The sequence below is a fragment of the Setaria italica genome, chromosome II (assembly GCF_000263155.2).
Source record: "Setaria italica strain Yugu1 chromosome II, Setaria_italica_v2.0, whole genome shotgun sequence".
Lineage (NCBI taxonomy): Eukaryota > Viridiplantae > Streptophyta > Magnoliopsida > Poales > Poaceae > Setaria > Setaria italica.
The window spans coordinates 43558634-43576115 of record NC_028451.1 but is presented as its reverse complement, the minus strand read 5'-3'; the positions used below and the strand labels follow the sequence as shown (position 1 = coordinate 43576115).

At 48.2% G+C, this 17482-nt stretch overlaps 3 protein-coding genes across 3 annotated transcripts; 1 reads left to right on the top strand and 2 right to left on the bottom strand.

The window, feature by feature from the left end:
- The first annotated feature begins 1202 nt into the window (after window positions 1-1202).
- Window positions 1203-6425, top strand: LOC101769021 (exocyst complex component EXO84C). Its single transcript, XM_004958006.3, has 7 exons — window positions 1203-1521; window positions 2118-2212; window positions 2391-3429; window positions 4065-4583; window positions 5485-5673; window positions 5744-5880; window positions 5994-6425. Exons 1-7 carry the CDS (start codon window positions 1417-1419, stop codon window positions 6253-6255), a joined length of 2346 nt encoding a protein of 781 aa, XP_004958063.1. The 5' UTR covers window positions 1203-1416; the 3' UTR covers window positions 6256-6425.
- Window positions 6426-9839: 3414 nt separating this feature from the next.
- Window positions 9840-13523, bottom strand: LOC111256312. The gene is made up of 5 exons (XM_022824130.1): window positions 12814-13523; window positions 12597-12717; window positions 12436-12495; window positions 12162-12234; window positions 9840-12081 (listed from the first exon to the last, which is right to left on the bottom strand). The coding sequence occupies exons 1-5, from the start codon at window positions 13105-13107 to the stop codon at window positions 12036-12038; spliced, it is 594 nt and encodes a 197-aa protein (XP_022679865.1). The 5' UTR covers window positions 13108-13523; the 3' UTR covers window positions 9840-12035.
- Window positions 13524-14835: 1312 nt separating this feature from the next.
- Window positions 14836-16636, bottom strand: LOC101768617 (scarecrow-like protein 23). The gene has a single exon (XM_004958005.3). The coding sequence runs from the start codon at window positions 16459-16461 to the stop codon at window positions 15088-15090; it is 1374 nt and encodes a 457-aa protein (XP_004958062.1). The 5' UTR covers window positions 16462-16636; the 3' UTR covers window positions 14836-15087.
- Between the last annotated feature and the right edge of the window lie 846 nt (window positions 16637-17482).

Sequence of the window (17482 nt, the reverse complement as noted above, 5' to 3'; positions counted from 1 at the left end):
TCGTCAGAGCCGTTACTATTGTTTCTCGTATATAAAAGATCCTTGCCATGTTTCCCATTCGACCCCTCCCCCCAAATCCCCCACTCCTCTTTCATTGAGATCCAATCGATCGAAAAAATTCTCTTTGCCTAGACTTTCTCCATCCAGTCAGGTTGCGATAGAATCAATAAGGATTTCACTAGAACCACTATCGTCGCCTTCGGATCCTCTAATTTCTCTCGATTCAAAATTTCTCTGTGCAATCGTAACTAGTTCCAGGAAATCAAGCTACAAGGTATATGGATAGCAGAGGGGCGACTTCAGCATCATCTCCTTAAATTCTCCGCTGCCGCACCGCAGCACCTGCCATCGATCCCCTCAAATTCTCCAACGTTGCACCTCTATCATCATGCCTAAGAGTCGATCGTGGATCCCTAAATCTAAAGGTGAGTTTCCGAACTTAGCACCCCGAATTTAGGAAATTTAGGGATTTTTATTGATGAGCTTCACTCTATCATTCCAATTATTTTGTATTATGTATGCTCATATGAATCGGTTAAAAGTTCTTAAGATGATCTTCACACATGGTTAGTTGAAATTTATGCTTTTAATTTGGATTCATATTTTCAAGGAAAGCTGAACAAATTAATGTTAAAAAAATAATTAAATAAGTTTTTGATGAAAGTTACGTAACTAAAGTGAACTTTGCAAGTTCAAACAAACATCATAGCAAACAAGTTCTTTACCACCAACCAAATAGGGCTATAATGATCTCGAGGGTTGATGCTAGTATTGATTAAAAGAAGTTCGTATAATAACAAACTTGTTGATATCATTTTAAGATGTATTTACATACTATACTCAGAGTAGACATCATCAAAGAAAAAGTCACATGCATACATCAAAAGATGGCTCATTTCAAGCATATAAGAACCTTTTACTATATATTGCAAAGAATTACTACTGATATTGAGTCAATCATATTTTCATATCAACATTAGTTCTATAATTTAGAACACTACAAGTGCTTCAAATTTATAGATGTAAAAGTTTATGAAAATTTCTCTTATTTAACCTAAGTAAATAGCTATTGTCTGTCGTGGCCGATTGGGATGAAAAATCGCCCGGATTTTTAATGGAAAGATGAACAATGTTGCAGGAAAGGGCGGGGGAAGTGACGCCGAGTCGTCGACGGGCAGCAATTTCTCACCTAGCTCAGGACACGCCAAGGCAGAAAAACCCCTGCACGGTAGCCCCCCGGTTGCTGCCGGTGGGTGGCTACCCGTAACGGCACTCCACTCCACTTCCAGCGCTCCTTCACCGCCGCCGCCTTTGTCCTCTTCTCGCCATTCAGTCCGGTCTCGCCGCACGCCGAGAGATCTCTCCTTCCCAGCATCGACCCTGCACTGGGCTTCAGAGATTGCCCGGAGTTGCAGGATGGAGAGCAGCAGCGGGGAGGAGCTGGAGGAGGAGTTCCCGGGCCACGAGTGGATCACTCCGCAGTCCTCCATCAACGCGGCCTACCAGTCCCAGACCGAGAAGGTGCGTTTTCCCCCCCTTCCTTGCCTTGCTCCGCGCTTCAGCGCTTTCCCCTACATTCCGGCTAGCGCATGGTGGGGGAATTTTGCCTGTTGATGTGCCCAACGAGTTCTTGCTTCTTTCGTTTCTGTGCTGTACGGGCCCCCTTTGTGTGTGAAATTTCGCGGTTTTAGATCTAGAGTTGCTGTGATGGTGTTGTGAGGTTTAATCTCTCGTAGGGAGATGAGCCTATCCTGCATTTGCCTTAGAAATTTCCCCCCTTTTGCTTGGGAAAGAACCGTCTTATTAATTCTGATCTGTTATTCTGGAATACATGTTCTCGTTTTCTGTAGGACATGTTCTCACTGAACCTTGATGCACGAAAATTAGAAGCACGGCCAAACAGAAGTACTAGCTCCTTCTTGCGATAAAAGCTGCAAGTAAAATTGCATAATTTGACAACTTTTAACCGGAATTGATGGAAGGGTTTAGTGTTACCTGTATCAGTGCATCCTTATTTGTTGGGACTGGAAGGGAGTTGAGACTCCGGTGGTTTCCAAAGCATTTTCATTGGTATTGTGATGGTACTCAATGGCATGACATGGTTGTTGTGCTTGCAGGGTATCAGGAAAATTTGTTCTGAGTTGTTGGAGTTGAAGGATGCTATTGAAAACTTGAGTGGAAATATGCAGTCAAAGTACCTGGCTTTTCTCAGGTAATTACAAAATTTATGGCTGATCCCTTCTGCTATGAAAATAAATGAAACAAATGGAAATTCAGAATATATTATGTTTCCTTTTCTCATACTCTAAAATCCCAGTCCACACACTCACTTTTCGCTTTTTAATAATTTTCCTATTCAATATTTTTCCTCCTTTTCGCAATTTGTACAGAATATCTGAGGAGGTTGTTGAAGCAGAGCAAGAGTTAATTGAGCTTCAAAAGCATGTGTCTGCTCAAGGGATTCTTGTGCAAGATCTAATGAGTGGTGTGTCCCGCGAGCTTGATGTTTGGTTCAAATCTAACAAGGAAGAAGATGTGAAAGAAAAGGATTTTCAGACTGAACTGGATGAAATTTTATCTGATGATACCCAGGATCCCAAAGCTATTTTTCTGGATAAGTTAGATGCTTTGCTTGCAGAGCACAAAATGGAGGAGGCAGTGCTTGCTCTGGAAGATGAAGAGAAGAAATATTTGGTTGCAAATGAATCTAGCAAAGAATCAAATGCAGAGCTTTCTGCCTTTAAGACAGCACTGTTTAAAAGGAAAGCAATTCTTGAGGATCAACTTGTTAGGTGGTCTGAACAGCCATCTTTACCTATAGCTGAGCTAAGGAAGTCTTTGGCTGGTTTAGTTAAGATAGGCAAAGGTTCTTTAGCCCATCAATTACTTCTAAAAGCTTACGGTTCGCGCCTTCATAAAAATGTTGAGGCATTTCTCCCGTCGTGTTCAATCTACACAGAAACTTATGCTGCATCGTTGTCACAGATTGTTTTCTCAGCTATTGCAAAAGCAGCAAAAGAAACTAATACACTATTTGGAGATAGCCCCATGAATATGAACCGGATCATCCAATGGGCTGAATACGAAATTGAAACATTTGCACGCTTGGTCAAAGAAAATTCTCCTTTGCCTGAGAGTGTTTCTGCCCTTCGCGCTGCTTGTATATGCATCCAAACTAGTCTCTCTCATTGCTCTTTTCTAGAATCGTATGGGCTGAAATTCTCAAAATTACTTATGGTGCTACTGCACCCTTATATTGAAGAAGTTCTTGAACTAAATTTTAGAAGGGTGAGAAGAAAGATTGTGGATGCAGCAAGGAATGATGATATTCTGCTTCTCACCCCTCAAGAAGGATCACCGCTCTCTGGTGCAGTTGCCCCAAACATTATGCTTACAAGCAGTGGGAAGAAGTTCATGTCCATTGTCAATGTGAGTTCTCCTTTGATGATTCTTATATTCTGATATTTCTTTTTCAGTGAACTAGCTTTAATCCAACCTTTTGTTTTAACATGTCTTGCAATTCAGCTTTCTGTCATGTTGGATTGTGCAATTTGATTTGTCCAGCTAGTCTTTTGCTCCTTTCTAAAGATGCATTACACCCGATGGGTTCCTACCGTGAACTTCAATTTGCACCTCAGTGAGCATTTGAGCATTGCTATAAGTCGCCCACTTTCTAGCAGATTTGCAAAATGTCGTGGAAAATTTACTGAACGCAAACAGCTATCAGACCTTTAGGTGCTTTGCTAGCAGTCAGCCCACATTCTGTACATATGACAGTTTCTTGACACAGGCAAACCATACACAGCAGAAATAACTCCCTGCATAAACATATCTAGGATAAGTAGATGTAACACATTTGCTTGACTTAATGTAGGCATGAGTTTGTGTAGATACCAAGTTACTATAATCAGTTTACTATTTGTGCACTCATGTGCTGTTTTTCAAAATTTGAATAGATTAATTTTAACTGGAGAAAATGGAATGTGATACTACACAATTTGTTGTATTTCACCTGCTATCTGATAATTTAAAGCAGTTGATATATTTGCATGTCCTCCTTGCAGGATATTTTGGATCAAGTCACCCCAATGACTATAGTTCACTTTGGTGGAGCAATCTTGAATAAATATGTCCAGCTTTTTGATAGATATGTACAAACGCTGATCAAAGTCTTGCCTGGACCTTCTGAAGATGATACTCTACTGGAGTCAAAAGAGCCTGTTGAATTTAAAGCTGAAACTGATGCGCAGCAACTTACTCTAATTGGAGCGGCATACACTATAGCAGATGAGTTATTGCCAGCTGCTGTATCCAAGTTCTTTGATATGCAGACTGAAAAGAAAGGAACTGTTGGATCAAGTGAAAGCCTTGGCTCTGGGTCCATATACTCCATTGAATACAAAGAGTGGAAACGTCATTTGCAACATTCATTGGACAAACTGAGGGATCACTTCTGCCGACAGTATGTCTTATCATTTATTTACTTGGAAGGGAAGTCACGATTGGACGCTAGAATGTACATGGAGCGGAAGACTGATGATCTTTTGTTTGATGCTGATCCCTTGCCTTCACTGCCCTTCCAGGTGATTTTGTATTGCATCTCAGTGATTTGATATCAAATGTTTACATAAGATCCTGATAGGTTTGACTTTTTCTTGTCTTTCTGAGAAATTGTTTCATACGTCTATGACATAGATGCTGCATGACATGTCTTTATACCCCTTTTGGTCCAAAATATAAATCAGTGTAGGACATGACGGTCTCCAAGATTTGGGTGGCCAATTTCTATGAAAATATTTTTTTTATAAAAAAAGTGTACTATGAGGGTGTTTTTTTGTGATGGATCTAGTAAAGCACATATTATGTATTCAATCTATGTATCACATATATATTTCTGCTCAAAACTAAAAAAAAGTTTGACCAACACAGATTTTAAAACGACTTATATTTAAAGATTTTATGGTGTACTGTGCACCATTATTCATAAGCACAAACACGAATGATCGAGTCTCAGAGTTTCAGATTGTCTGTGGTGTTGAAGGGTAGGGGAGGGCAAGGTGTAAGGATAGAGATCTACACTTATTAAGGAAATTATGCCAGTTAAATATACTACATATCTTATTTGCAATATTGCATTTTGGTCCCATGGGTGTAAAATCTGTAACAGGGAACAGCAGTGATGTTTACATTATGATTGAGCTTGTTAGTATTGGTTTATGGTTGCTTTGCTGTGCGGTGCTTATGGTGTTGTGGAAAAGCATGTATGAAAAAATTCCAACATTCTGTTTGGCAAATCAGATTAAAGTTAGAAGAAGTCTGTTATTCAATGGCTATTTCTCACAATCAACCCCTTTATTCTGTTATTGAAATGCAACAATATGTCCAACTTGGTTTAGACTTTAAAAGTGATTATCCAAACACCAACAAATTGAAAGTTGAGCATCCAAACAAAGTTGTATCACCTATCTATTTTTGTTCTTCCAGGCGCTGTTTGGAAGATTGCAACAGCTAGCTAGTGTTGCTGGTGATGTTCTCCTGGGAAAAGATAAGATACAGAAGGTCTTACTCTCAAGGCTAACTGAAACGGTTGTCATGTGGCTCTCCAATGAGCAAGAATTCTGGGATGTTTTTGAGGACCGGTCTGTCCAACTCCAGCCTTCAGGGTTGCAGCAGGTACGTTTTCCTGAACGTTCATGTTACTTCGATGCAAATACTGAAGTTAACAATCTTTTGCTCCTTGCAGCTTATTCTTGATATGCACTTCATTGTTGAGATTGCTGTCTGCGGGCGTTTCCCACACAGACCAGTTCAGCAGCTTGTGTCAACAATCATAACCAGAGCGATCGCTGCTTTCTCAGCAAGGAATGTTGACCCACAAAGGTCGGTAATTACAGTATTGTTTTGATTATTCTGAGTTCCCATAATATTTGCTAGGCTACCTGTTTGCCCAGTGCTTAATATCACGTTTCTTCTTCCACTAAAAATCATTTCAGTGCGCTTCCTGAGGATGAGTGGTTTCTCGAAACTGCCAAGGCTGCAATTCACAAGCTCATGTTGGGGACCTCTGGATCCGAGTCTGAGCCTGAGGCCGAGCAGGAACCTGAACCTGAAGAACATGTTGCTCTGCATGATGAGATGTCCGATTCTGATGAGAGCATCGCAACTCCATCAACGTCAGGATCTGACGATTCATTCGCTTCTGCGAACAATGATGACCTAGAGAGCCCTGTTTACTTCACTGATCCTGAAGCTTAGTTGCTGAAACCTTGCACCTGTAGTCCGTAGATCTGCTCAGCTTTGTTACCGGTTTTAATATGTGGTATACCTATCGGAGCCTGAAACCCAGAAACACCATTGCCCTCAAGAGAAAACGGAACCTGGAAACACCAACGGTAATTAACGGGATTGTCGTGGTTGTTACCGTATCTCGCTGTCTATCCTTTTTGTTTTCTAGCGAATGTGTTTTTTCTTAGGAATGAAGGAAAATCTTGATAACCTGCTTGAACCTTCACACATGTATCAGAAATACAAACCTCATGCCAATTGCCAACATGATAAAACTGATGGTACGTGAGTAACGCGACATGTATCACACACGACACAAGCTAGTTATTCTCGAGGTGTTACAAACGGACTCTGTTACAGATGGGGAGCACGCCATGGTTCGATGCACTCGTGCTCTCGCCGGGCTCAGCAGCACATGTCCAGGATGCAGCAGCAGCAAAGAGCCGCGCAGCTGCAAAGCTAGCGAATCAGTTCGCGACTAATTGCATTCTTTTCGGGACGGAGGAAGTATATCTATCTTGGGATCAAACAAAGAAAGGCGGGAAGCTTAGCTTACCATCCTTCCCAGAAGGCCTTGTCGCCGCGGCTCTGCGTCTGGGGCGACACCACCTGCGGCGGCGGCGGGTTCATCATGGCGCCGTTGAAGTTGCCGCCGGGGTACCCCGCCGGCGGCGCGTAGTAGCCCGCCTGCATCGGCGGCGCCTGCACGTACGGCTGCCCCGCCGGCAGCGGCGGCGCCGTCGCCGCGTAGCCGCCCGGCGGCGGGTACGCTGCTCGCCGAAGCGCGCGAGAGAAACACAAAAACCACGCGCGCGGTCAGTTCAGAGCTGCGTCCAAGTCAGTGATCGATCAAGCCGAAGTGTACAGAAAAAAAAAAAGTTTCCGGCTCGCGGATCACCTGTCACGGGCGCCTGCTGCTGGCTGTAGTAGCTCATCCTGGCGAGACGGCGACGCGCAGCAAACCAAGGACGGACGAGATGGTAGTGTTCGTGGGGACGACGGACAAGGCGATGCTCGTGCGCGCGAGCGTGTTTTTATAGAGGACAAGGGTCTGTTACTCTGTTCGGTTTACTTCGACGTGATAGCCCGATAGGAAATAGGAAGTGCGCGGAAGTTGGGCACCGGCGGCCGGCCTCGGTGGCGTCGGCTCTTAACTGTGATTGGTTTGCCAGTTGGGTTGAAACAAAAACCCGGCGGAGTCTCAGATGCGGCACAGCTTGAAGAAACTTGCACACGCGTGGCCTTCTGCCAGTGGCACGTACGGTTAGTTTCAACTGTGAAATCACCTGTTGTAACAGATAGCCAAGCTAGATGACCAATTTAGATGCAGCCTATAGGTGCACGCGTGGGCATGTCGCAGATCTGGAACTGACAGCACGTGTGCTGAAGTCGAATGGTGGAATGAACGCTGAACGTGAAGACTGAGAACGAACATACGAACACCGAACCCTGCAACTTAAGCAACTTAACTTCGTCAGGTTGTCAATGGCGTCGTCCATCCTCATTATATTTCATCATCTCCGTCGTGCCTCCATGCCCCGTTCGCCGTGAAACGTTTTTACTATGTACCTAGATATACACTATGTTTAGATACGTAAGCAAAAGTTATGAATCTAGAAATAATAAAACGATCTACAATTTAGAATGAACAGAAAAATTCTTCAAGAAAGAAAAGAGTAATATGCAGATAGTCGTCTGTATCTTAACAGAAATTACAGTACATTAGCAGAACAGATAAACCAGTGACCCTATAAATATTTATGCACACCAACCATTATGCATCAGCAAATAAGTCCCTAGTTCTTAGTTTTGTGGAGTGAGTGGAGTGGAGCAATTTTTCGTGGAGTGTAGTACTGTCAAACACCCCCTTAGATGCATCCTAAAAATACACGCGTGGGCATGTCGCAGATCTGGAACTGGCAGCGCGTGTTGAGTCGAATGGTGGACTGAACTCTGAACCTAAAGACTTACAATTTGGAATGGGTGGAGTATATATCATCAAAAAATTCTCAAGAAAGAAAAGAATATTATGCAGATAATCATCTGTATCTTAATAGAAACTACAGTACATTTAGCAGAACAGATAAACCAGTGGTCCTATAAATATTTACTGTATAGCAGAATATATACAGTCTGCCATCCTGCACACCAACCATTATGCATCAGCAAATAAGTACCTACTTCTTAGTTTTTCATCCATAGTTCAACACTTATGAAGGCTGGTAACTTCATAACTCGTATTCCATCTATCTACAAGAAAATTTCACAAGATAAACCGAGGTTTCAGGATCAGCTTTTCTCTGCCAAAGAAGTAACCACGGTTAATCCAACAATTGAGTCATTGACATAACTAGCATCCATCTAACATCATGTTTTTGCCCTGCCATGCTAAAACATTGCTTAGTATAAGCAGTGACAGTGTCTTTCTACACATGCATGATGCTTATGGATACCTATTATATCCTGCTTGAATTGGTAAACACTTGTGTAATACAATACTTTAGACTAAAAGATGTGCAATGATCTGACATGCATTTATCACATATTGAGTATTTCATACAACCACAAACACATGTTCTAATGCATTTCTAACATCTCATCGCTCAGAGTAATTAATCATATAGCAGCACAATTGTAGCTTATCAGATGAAGTCTACTGCTTGGTAAGAAAATGTAGCAAATGAGGAGCAAGCTTTCTCATAGTTGAAGTCTGCAAAATGGAAAAATTGAAACTACACTTCAGATAACTGAATCTCCTACTCCTATGGTAAACTGGAAACAGGCAGCAGTAAGAGTGCCAATTGTTCAAAATTTTCCGTTGTATTCTGCAGTTGATGTGCAGTCTCTAAAGCGAGGTCATTATCTAGAGAAGTCTCAAAAACTGTAGAGTGGTTTCAGTAAAATCTCAGGAACACAAATCAATCAAGTTACTCCTGTGAAGGGATCGATCCACTCGCTGTCGCTTCTCTTTCCACCGTGCTGTTACAACAGAACAGGACTACAGAAGTGTGAAATCGTTCTAGAACATAACCACAAAGTTCGAAATACCAGCACATACAACCTCGTTCGTTTTAAGAGCAAAGCCGCATCCAGCCTGAGGATCGTGGAACCTCGTTCTGAGCACCCCGTCGACCCAATGCAGCAATGCTCTCCATCGACACCAGGCCGCGGTGGCGGCAGGTCCCTGTACCCGTCGAAGAAGTGGCAGCGGCACCACACAACCGGCGGCTCCGTCTTCTCCGCGCGCGCTTGCGCCATCTGATCACACAATGCACAGAAATCGAGCATTTTTGGGCGAGCAAACGCGGTGCGTCAGCGGGCGGGCGGGCGCGTGTACGGCGAGCTTGAGCTCCTCGCGGAGGCGGAGGATTCCGTGCTTCGGGTCCCTGGCCTGGAGCGGAAGAAGGGGAGGCGAGTGAGGGGGTGGAGCTGGGCTTGGTTGGGGCGCGGATTGGGGAACGGGAGCAGGGGACCTTCCGCTTTCAATGGAGGAGAGGCGGGGGCGATGTAACGGCGGCGCCGGCGGGACCGCCGGAGGGGACAGGGGAGAGCCATGGCGATCTCGGCGGGGCGAGCGGAACATTTACATATGACCCCCTATTTGGATTGCGACTATTAATCAGGATCCAAATATTTTCATAAAACCCCCTATCGCGACTATTAATCGCGATCCAAATATTTACATATATCGCGATTATTAATCGCGATCCGAATATTTTCATAAAACCCCCTAAATCGGATCCGCAGTTTTGCAGCGACCACCCTGGCCGGCGCAAGGGCACGGCAAGCACCGGAGGCAGAACCTGGACGCCGGCGGGGCGATGTAGAGGAGGCCAACCACCTCGGCGAACTCGTGGAGAAGTGGAAGGCGCTAGCCTTCCTCCACCACCAGTCCACTATCACCTCGACTCCTCGAGGAAGAAGAAGAGGCCGAGGCGGCGAGGCCGACGGCGACGAAGACGAAACGGCGGGGGCGCGTTTCCGGCGGACGTTAGGAGCACGAGAAGCGATCCACGTCTGCAACCGCATCCGGAATCATGGTGCCTTCGGATTACGCCGCCGTACGCTGCCGTGGAGAGGCTGGCTGGCCGGGATTACTGCTTGTTCACCGTCACGACGTCACGTGGAGACCGCGGCGGCCATCAAGGAGAACTTTGTCCAGCAGGTGGCCGGGCCCGGGAAGGGCGGCAGCCCGTCATTGCATATCAATAGAAAATTTCTTCAAGAATGATGACACTTGTGATCATAATTCATAAAAGATACAGCAGTTCAGACTACAGAGTTCAGATAAGCCAAATGGGTTCAAGCTTACAAGGTTGAATCATAATTCTTGACCAATGCATTCCAAAATGCGCAACTGGAGATATCACAATCTAGCTTGTTTCAGGTAAATATTGATGACAAAAATTAAAAAAGAAAAGATTATTATACAGATAATCGACTGTATCTTAACAGAAACTACAGCACATTAGACTATTTACAGTATGACATTCTGCATAACAACCATTATGCATCAGCAAATAAGCCCTACTTCTTAGTTTTCATCCATAGTTCAGTAATAATGAAGTCAACTGTTTGTTCTTAACTGATAGTTGAAATGGATACACCGGGCAATCATGAAGTCAAAATGGATACACTGGGCAATCATGAAGTCAAGATAGGTACAGCGGCCAACCATGTTGGTTTAATGAGTCAACACCCTTCTATAATCCAAATTAGAACGAATAGAAGAAAACTTACATTATGAATGAATATATTGCCATGCATGTCAGGGAAAGTATCATCAAACGGGTCAGCCAGAACCAATCCTTCTGATATACTTGAGATCTTTTGAGAAACTGAAATGATTATCAGATGGCCAATGAACTCCTCGTTTCCTAACTTACGGAACAAGTGCTGCTCACAGAATTGTGCACATGACAGTCAACCCATCCTGCAAACCATTGAAGAATATAGAAGGAATACAAATAAATATAATATTAGCGAACAACTATCAGATTTATTAGAGTTGAGCAATCCTACTTTACTCTGTTATAGTGCACTCGGTAAAAGATTTACCAAAGGTAACAATGAAAGCAAGAGACCATGGAGGCAGCACATCTGATCAATATAAAATACAATTTAGAGAAATCATGTAAAAGAAAACATGATAAGGCCTCTAACCAATTTAATATTCCTGTATCAGTTCCAATGGAGTAGACAAAGTGATACCTAAGATGTTCTCGAGATCACTTCTTGGACAGTATGCAAAGCAACATAAACTCCTCACAACACTCTCTTAGTTAAGAGAAAAATTGCAAGCTCTATTTCCTGTTCTCATGCACATATTGGGTATTACATATGGCCACAAGCGCATGTTCTCATGAATTCTTGACATGTCATCCTGCATGCTTTAAGTATATACTGAGAGGTTAACATGATAACATGGGAAAAAGAAACAGTGAAAGTGGAGTGTGATGTGATGTAGGGTAGGCAACTGAAATTGGGTTGTAGGTATGTTGACACTGACAGTCATTTCTTTCACAGTAGAATGCACTAGGCATCAGGTAAGTTGACATTAGTACCTATGCAGTTCATCGTGAATTTACATTTGGGGACTAATACAGTACCAACCTGATATACAGAGCACTATGAATTTAAGTGACAAAGTTAACACGCACATTTTCTTTAGGGTGAATGCATGACTTGGGACTATTGCTCAGAGTAATTAACCGCATAGCAGCACGACTGTAACTTACTCAAAATGAAGTCTACTGCTTGGTGAGAAAATGTAGCAAATGAGGAGCAAACTTTTCTCTGCACAAACAAATTCATTAATTCAACATTAGGAACACTTAAATAAGACAACTAGTTACATGGAGATTATGGAAATTTACTCCAGCGAAGATGCCGTCTGATAGTTCAACCAGGAAATCAGCTGACAAGCAAAGGTGCTGCATCTCATCCTCACTGTTGAAATATTCCAAATGGAAAAAAAAATGAAAGTACACTTCAAACAACCGAATCTCCTATTCTCCAAAAATTCCTGTTGTATTTTGCAGTAGAACTGCAGTCTAAAGCCAGATCGTTATCTAGAGAGCTCTCAAATGTTGTAAAGATCATATCTCATGTTGTAAAGTTCATGTTTCAGTAAAAATCTCGAACACTGACCAATCAAGTTATTCCTGAGAACAGGTTGATCGACACGCCGTCGCTTCTCATTCCACCGCACTGTTATAACAATACAAAAGTGTAAAATCGTACTACAAACCACCACAGAATTCGAAATACCAGCACACAGAACCCAGTTTGTTTTCAGAGCAAAGCCGTACCCAGCCTGAGGAACCTCCTCCTGAGCACCTCGTCGACCCAATGCTCGCCATCAGCACCCGTCGAAGAAGTGGCACAGACACGACGCGACCGGCTGCTCCGCGTCCTCCGCACGCGCGCCGCCTAATTGCACAATGCACAGAAATTTGGTCACACGATTCGAGGACTGGGCTGCGAGGAAATGCGGTGGGTGAGCTGGAGAGCGCGCGTAAAGCATACCTTGGATGAGCTTGAGCCCCTCGCAGAGGCGGAGGATCTCGAGCTTCCAGTCCTTGTCTTGGGTCGGAAGAAGAGAGGTGAGTGAACGGTGGAGCTGGGCTTGGTTGGGGCGCGGATTGGGGAACGGGAGCATGGGACCTTCCGCTTCCAATGGAGGAGAGGCGGCGGGGGCGGGTTTGGTGGGGAGGCGGTTGTAGTGGATGAGAGACATGGCGACTGCAGCCTTGAGCAACAACGAGTTGATGAGCGACGAGGAGGCGGCCATCGCCGCCGGCGGCGGGAGAGGAGAGCCATGGCGACCTCGGCGGGGCGGGAGGAACATTTACACAGGACCCCTGAATTGGATCGACAATTAATCGCGATCCAAATATTTTTACAAAACCTCCTAAATTAGATCGCGACCTTCTAAATTGGATCGCGATTACTAGTCGCGATCCGAATATTTGCAGAACCCCAAAAATCGGACCCATAGTTTTGCATCGATCACCCTGGCCGGCGCATGGGCACGGAGGGCAGCAGAGGGAGGAAGTGGACGCCGGTGGACCGACGTAGAGGAGGCCGACCACCTCGGCGAACTCGAGGAGAAGTGGAAGGCCGAGGCGAACTCGACCTACCTCCGCCATTAGTTCGCCACCACCTCGAGGAAGACGACGAGGCCGAGGCGGCGAGAGGACAAAACGGCGGGGGCGCGTTGCCGGCGGACGGGAGCGCTCCATGTCTGCGACCGCGCCCTGCAGCACGGCGCCTTCGGATTACGCCGCCGTACGCTGCCGCTGGGGACGCCGGCTTGCCGCCAGGAAGCGGGGGTTATGGCGCGCCACCGCGGAAACGAATCCCGATGCGTTGCTGATGCAGCAGAGACGGTGGTGCTGATGGTCACGTGGAGATCGCGGCGGCCATCAAGGAGAGCTTCTCGTCGTGCAGGTGGCCGGGCCCGGGCGGCAGCCCGTCAGCAGCAACCCCCACCCAGCCCAGCTGCTCCAAAGACTGCAGAAGTTCTCGGTATTCATTCGATAATTCAAAATGAAGTACTACAGTTCACGAACTGCGCGGTGTGCTTCAAAATCCAAAATGCCATTAGTTCGAGCTGCTACAGCGCCTTGCGATCGATCGCTTTGCCATCCAAAATTTGCCGTTTGTGTTGGCCTGATTCGATCTCGTCTTTCTCAATCTCAGGGACGGCGCACCACTGCACGGCCGCACCCGCGTGTATACCAGTTTGCTAATAAGAACATAAAAAGTCCATGCATGGGCCTTTGGTCTTCTGATGATTCATGAACTGAGTAAGCTTTTCTGTGGCTGCACTGAATGCAACTTTACGAGCAGTTGTTTCTAGTTGATGAGCCACTATCATTCTCTTTTAAAAATTCTAAATAACACTCGGTTGATTTTGATGTTTCTGGGCCACCGATTTTTTTTCTCTCCTTCTTCAGTGAGAAGAGAAAAAAAGAAGATCAAAAAAAGAAGGGTCTAGTGCGTTTGTTCAATGGGCCGAGCCTATATTTTCTTTTTAGCATGACAGCTTGGGCTACTCGAAGATATAGGCCCAGGCAGCATCTTCTTATTTTCCTCGCGCATTTTTTCTTGGCTTTTGTCCATCCGACCATCATCAATCCGTGAACCGTGAAGTGAGCTGACCTTCATCGGCTCTATCCAAAACAGCGCACACCCCAACTTGTGGGCTGTTTACATAGAGCTATCAAAGAAAGCCAGGAACAGTTGTTGCGCACGCTTACGTGCAAGCAGTCATTTTCGTATCAGTAACTAGTCATCGTCACAGGGGCGTTCTACAGCCGGCAAACTGACATGCAGACTCGTTAAGCTAATGCAGACAGACGGCCGACGGCCGGCGGCTGAGCTGTCTATTTTACTACAGTCCGGGACACCCGGGACTATATAAAGCGATGGATGATGTTTACTCGAACTAGTAGATTCTTCAATCTTGAGGAGCAGACCCTGGCGGCAACTTCTTCCATCACCTACCTGGCTACCTCTCAGAGCTAAGCCAACTCCCCGACCTGCTGATGCATGTGTTCTTTTTTACAAATTTCAGACTGAAACTGAAGCTGCAGCATTACAAAAATCTGAAATGGAATGTTGATCTGAGCATGGTGTGGGAACGAATGCCGAATCCTATACGATTTATATCACAGACATAGTTACTCACAAGAAGAGAAAAGACAGAGAACAAAAGTGGCCACGAGGGAGCTGCGAGATTAGCAGCAGAGGCGATCCAATCCAATCTAGCTGGTGCTGCAAAATCTTGTCCTGCGATCACGTCTCCTGGCTTCCGTGGCGGGGCGTGGGGGCGGCGGCGACTGTGTCGTCGTCCGCCGGCTCCCATGCCGACGCGGTGAGCAGGGAGAGGTCCTTCCAGCCGAGCTTGAGGCATGCGTCCTCCTCCACCAGCGTGTACCCCTTCCACGGGTACATGCCGAGGAGCAGCCTGGCCTGCGTGGCGGGGCTCCCGGCCAGGGACACCGGCCGGAACCCGGCGCGCCGCAGCTCGTCGCTCCACCGCTCCACGCGCACCTCCCCTGTCCGCTTGGGTCCCCCCACGGCCACGATGTTCCGTATCTCCGCGCCCAGGAGCTGCCGCTCCACGGCGTGGCGCTCGGCGGCCTCCTCCTCGGCTGCGCCGGCGCCGTCGCCCAGCGCGTCGAACAGCGCCGAATAGTAGTGCAGCGCCTCCACGAACCGGCCCAGGAAGTCGCCGCTGTGGCCCAGGTCCTGCTCCACGATGGTGATCAGCTTCGGGCGCAGGGTCCTGAGCAGCCGCACCGTGCCCACGTCCGACCCCGTCACGTCGTAAAGGCAGTGGTGCATCCAGTGCACGACGGTGGCCTCGTCCTGCTGCTGGTGGTGGTGGCGCGGGCCGAGGAGGGCCGCGGCGTCCGCGACGTGCCCGATCTTCCCCTCGATGGGGTGGAACTCGAAGGGCAGGCCGAGGGAGGTGGCGAAGTCGGCGAGGCGGCGGCCGGTGGCCTCGAGCACGTCGAGCGAGGCGCCGAGCCCGGTGATCCGGATCGAGCGCGGCTTGCGCGGGCGGGAGGCGAGGATGTGGAAGAGCCCGGGCCACTGCAGGCCCTGCATGATGTCGAGGTCGATCACGTGGAGGCGGTCCTCGCCGTCGAGCGCCTGCAGGATGGCCTGGTTGGCGGTGAAGTGCGAGAACTTGACGAGCGGCGACAGCGCGTTGTACGACTGGAACGCGCCCGCGACGCGGCGGCTCTGCGCGGCCGCCAGCGGGCGGAGCGCCAGCGGCGAGTAGGCGCCCAGGTAGGAGCTGAGCACGCGCGCGCACAGCGCGTCCCCGAAGTAGGCCGCCACGCGCTCCGGGGACGACCCGAACGGCGACGCCAGCTCGCCGATTTCCGGGAGCAGCTCCCGCGCCTCCGTCAGCTGGTCCATGGCCACCGCCTCCGCGCACCGCAGCAGGAGGCTGAGCAGCCGCAGCCCCCGCGTCTCCGGCCCTTCCTCCGCCGCCGCGGCGGGGCCCAGCCCAAGCAGCTGCTGCCGCTTCCCCCGCGCGGGGCACCCATCCCCGTCCCCCTTTTCGTCGGGGGACACCGGAGCCCGCTTGGCCTTCATCGCTGCCGCTGCCGCCGCGTCGGTGGCGGGCGCGCGGGACAGCACGCCCTGGAGCATCGCGGCGCCGGCCAATAATTCGTCTCGGGCAACAGGGCAAGGCCGCCGAGTCGCTCGCTCGGTCACCACCCGTGGCAAGGCGAGCGAGAGGGGAGGGGACGGCTCACTGCTGTGCTGGCTACTGATAACGCTGGCGCGAGCGATGATGACTGGGCTGGGGAGCGCGAACGGGTCTCGCTCGCCGTTGGCTTCGCGCGCGGGGTCCGGCGCGTGCGAGCGACCGAGCAGGGGGGACGCCAGGGCGGCCGTCTGTTTGTCTGGTTGCAGGCAGTTGCTGGCGCGGCCAGGCAGAGGGAATCAAAGGACGCGGGCCGCGACAAGGCGACCGGTCGTCTCCATCTCCATCGGCAGGGCGGGGACGGGAAAGGCATGGGGTTTTTCTAAAGAAAATCACGGGGGTTGTGTGTGCCCGTGCCCTGTGCGTGCGTGTGCGGCCGGCGGTGCCGACGGGGTTGGTGTTGGTCTTGGTCCGGCCGGGATTGATTGGTAAAGCCAGTGATCATTCGGTGGGGGGCGAGGGGCGACCGGCGGGCGAGACGGGGCGCCGGACAAAAGCTCTCCTCGGATACCAGTGCCTCTCGGTGGGACGCTTCACGCTTGACGTTTCTGGTTAGGCACGGGCAGTGCCGGGCTGCCGGCGCCGCGCGTCGACGGGACGCTGCCAGCACGGCGTGGGTGTGGCGCTGCCGATATCGCGCAAGCGCTGATCTGCGGACGGCAGGGAGGATTTTACCCGAGCTGAGCCTGAGCCGATCGTCCCCCATGCTGGCTGACACCAAAATCCGGCAGTGAGAACGAGTCGACTGGGGTGAGCGATGAGGGAGGGTAGTGTCAGAGCTGTCAGCTGAAGTGTAGACGCAGTTCTCTGTACACTGTTTCTTTTCTTTCGGTACAAGAAGCTTTTTCAGGAAGTTCTACTACGGTCGTGACTCGTGAGATAGACGGCGTTTGTTATTTAGCATGGAGGTGCTTGCACGGCAAAAAAACAAATAAGAAAAACCAAAACTCCATAATGTCGGCA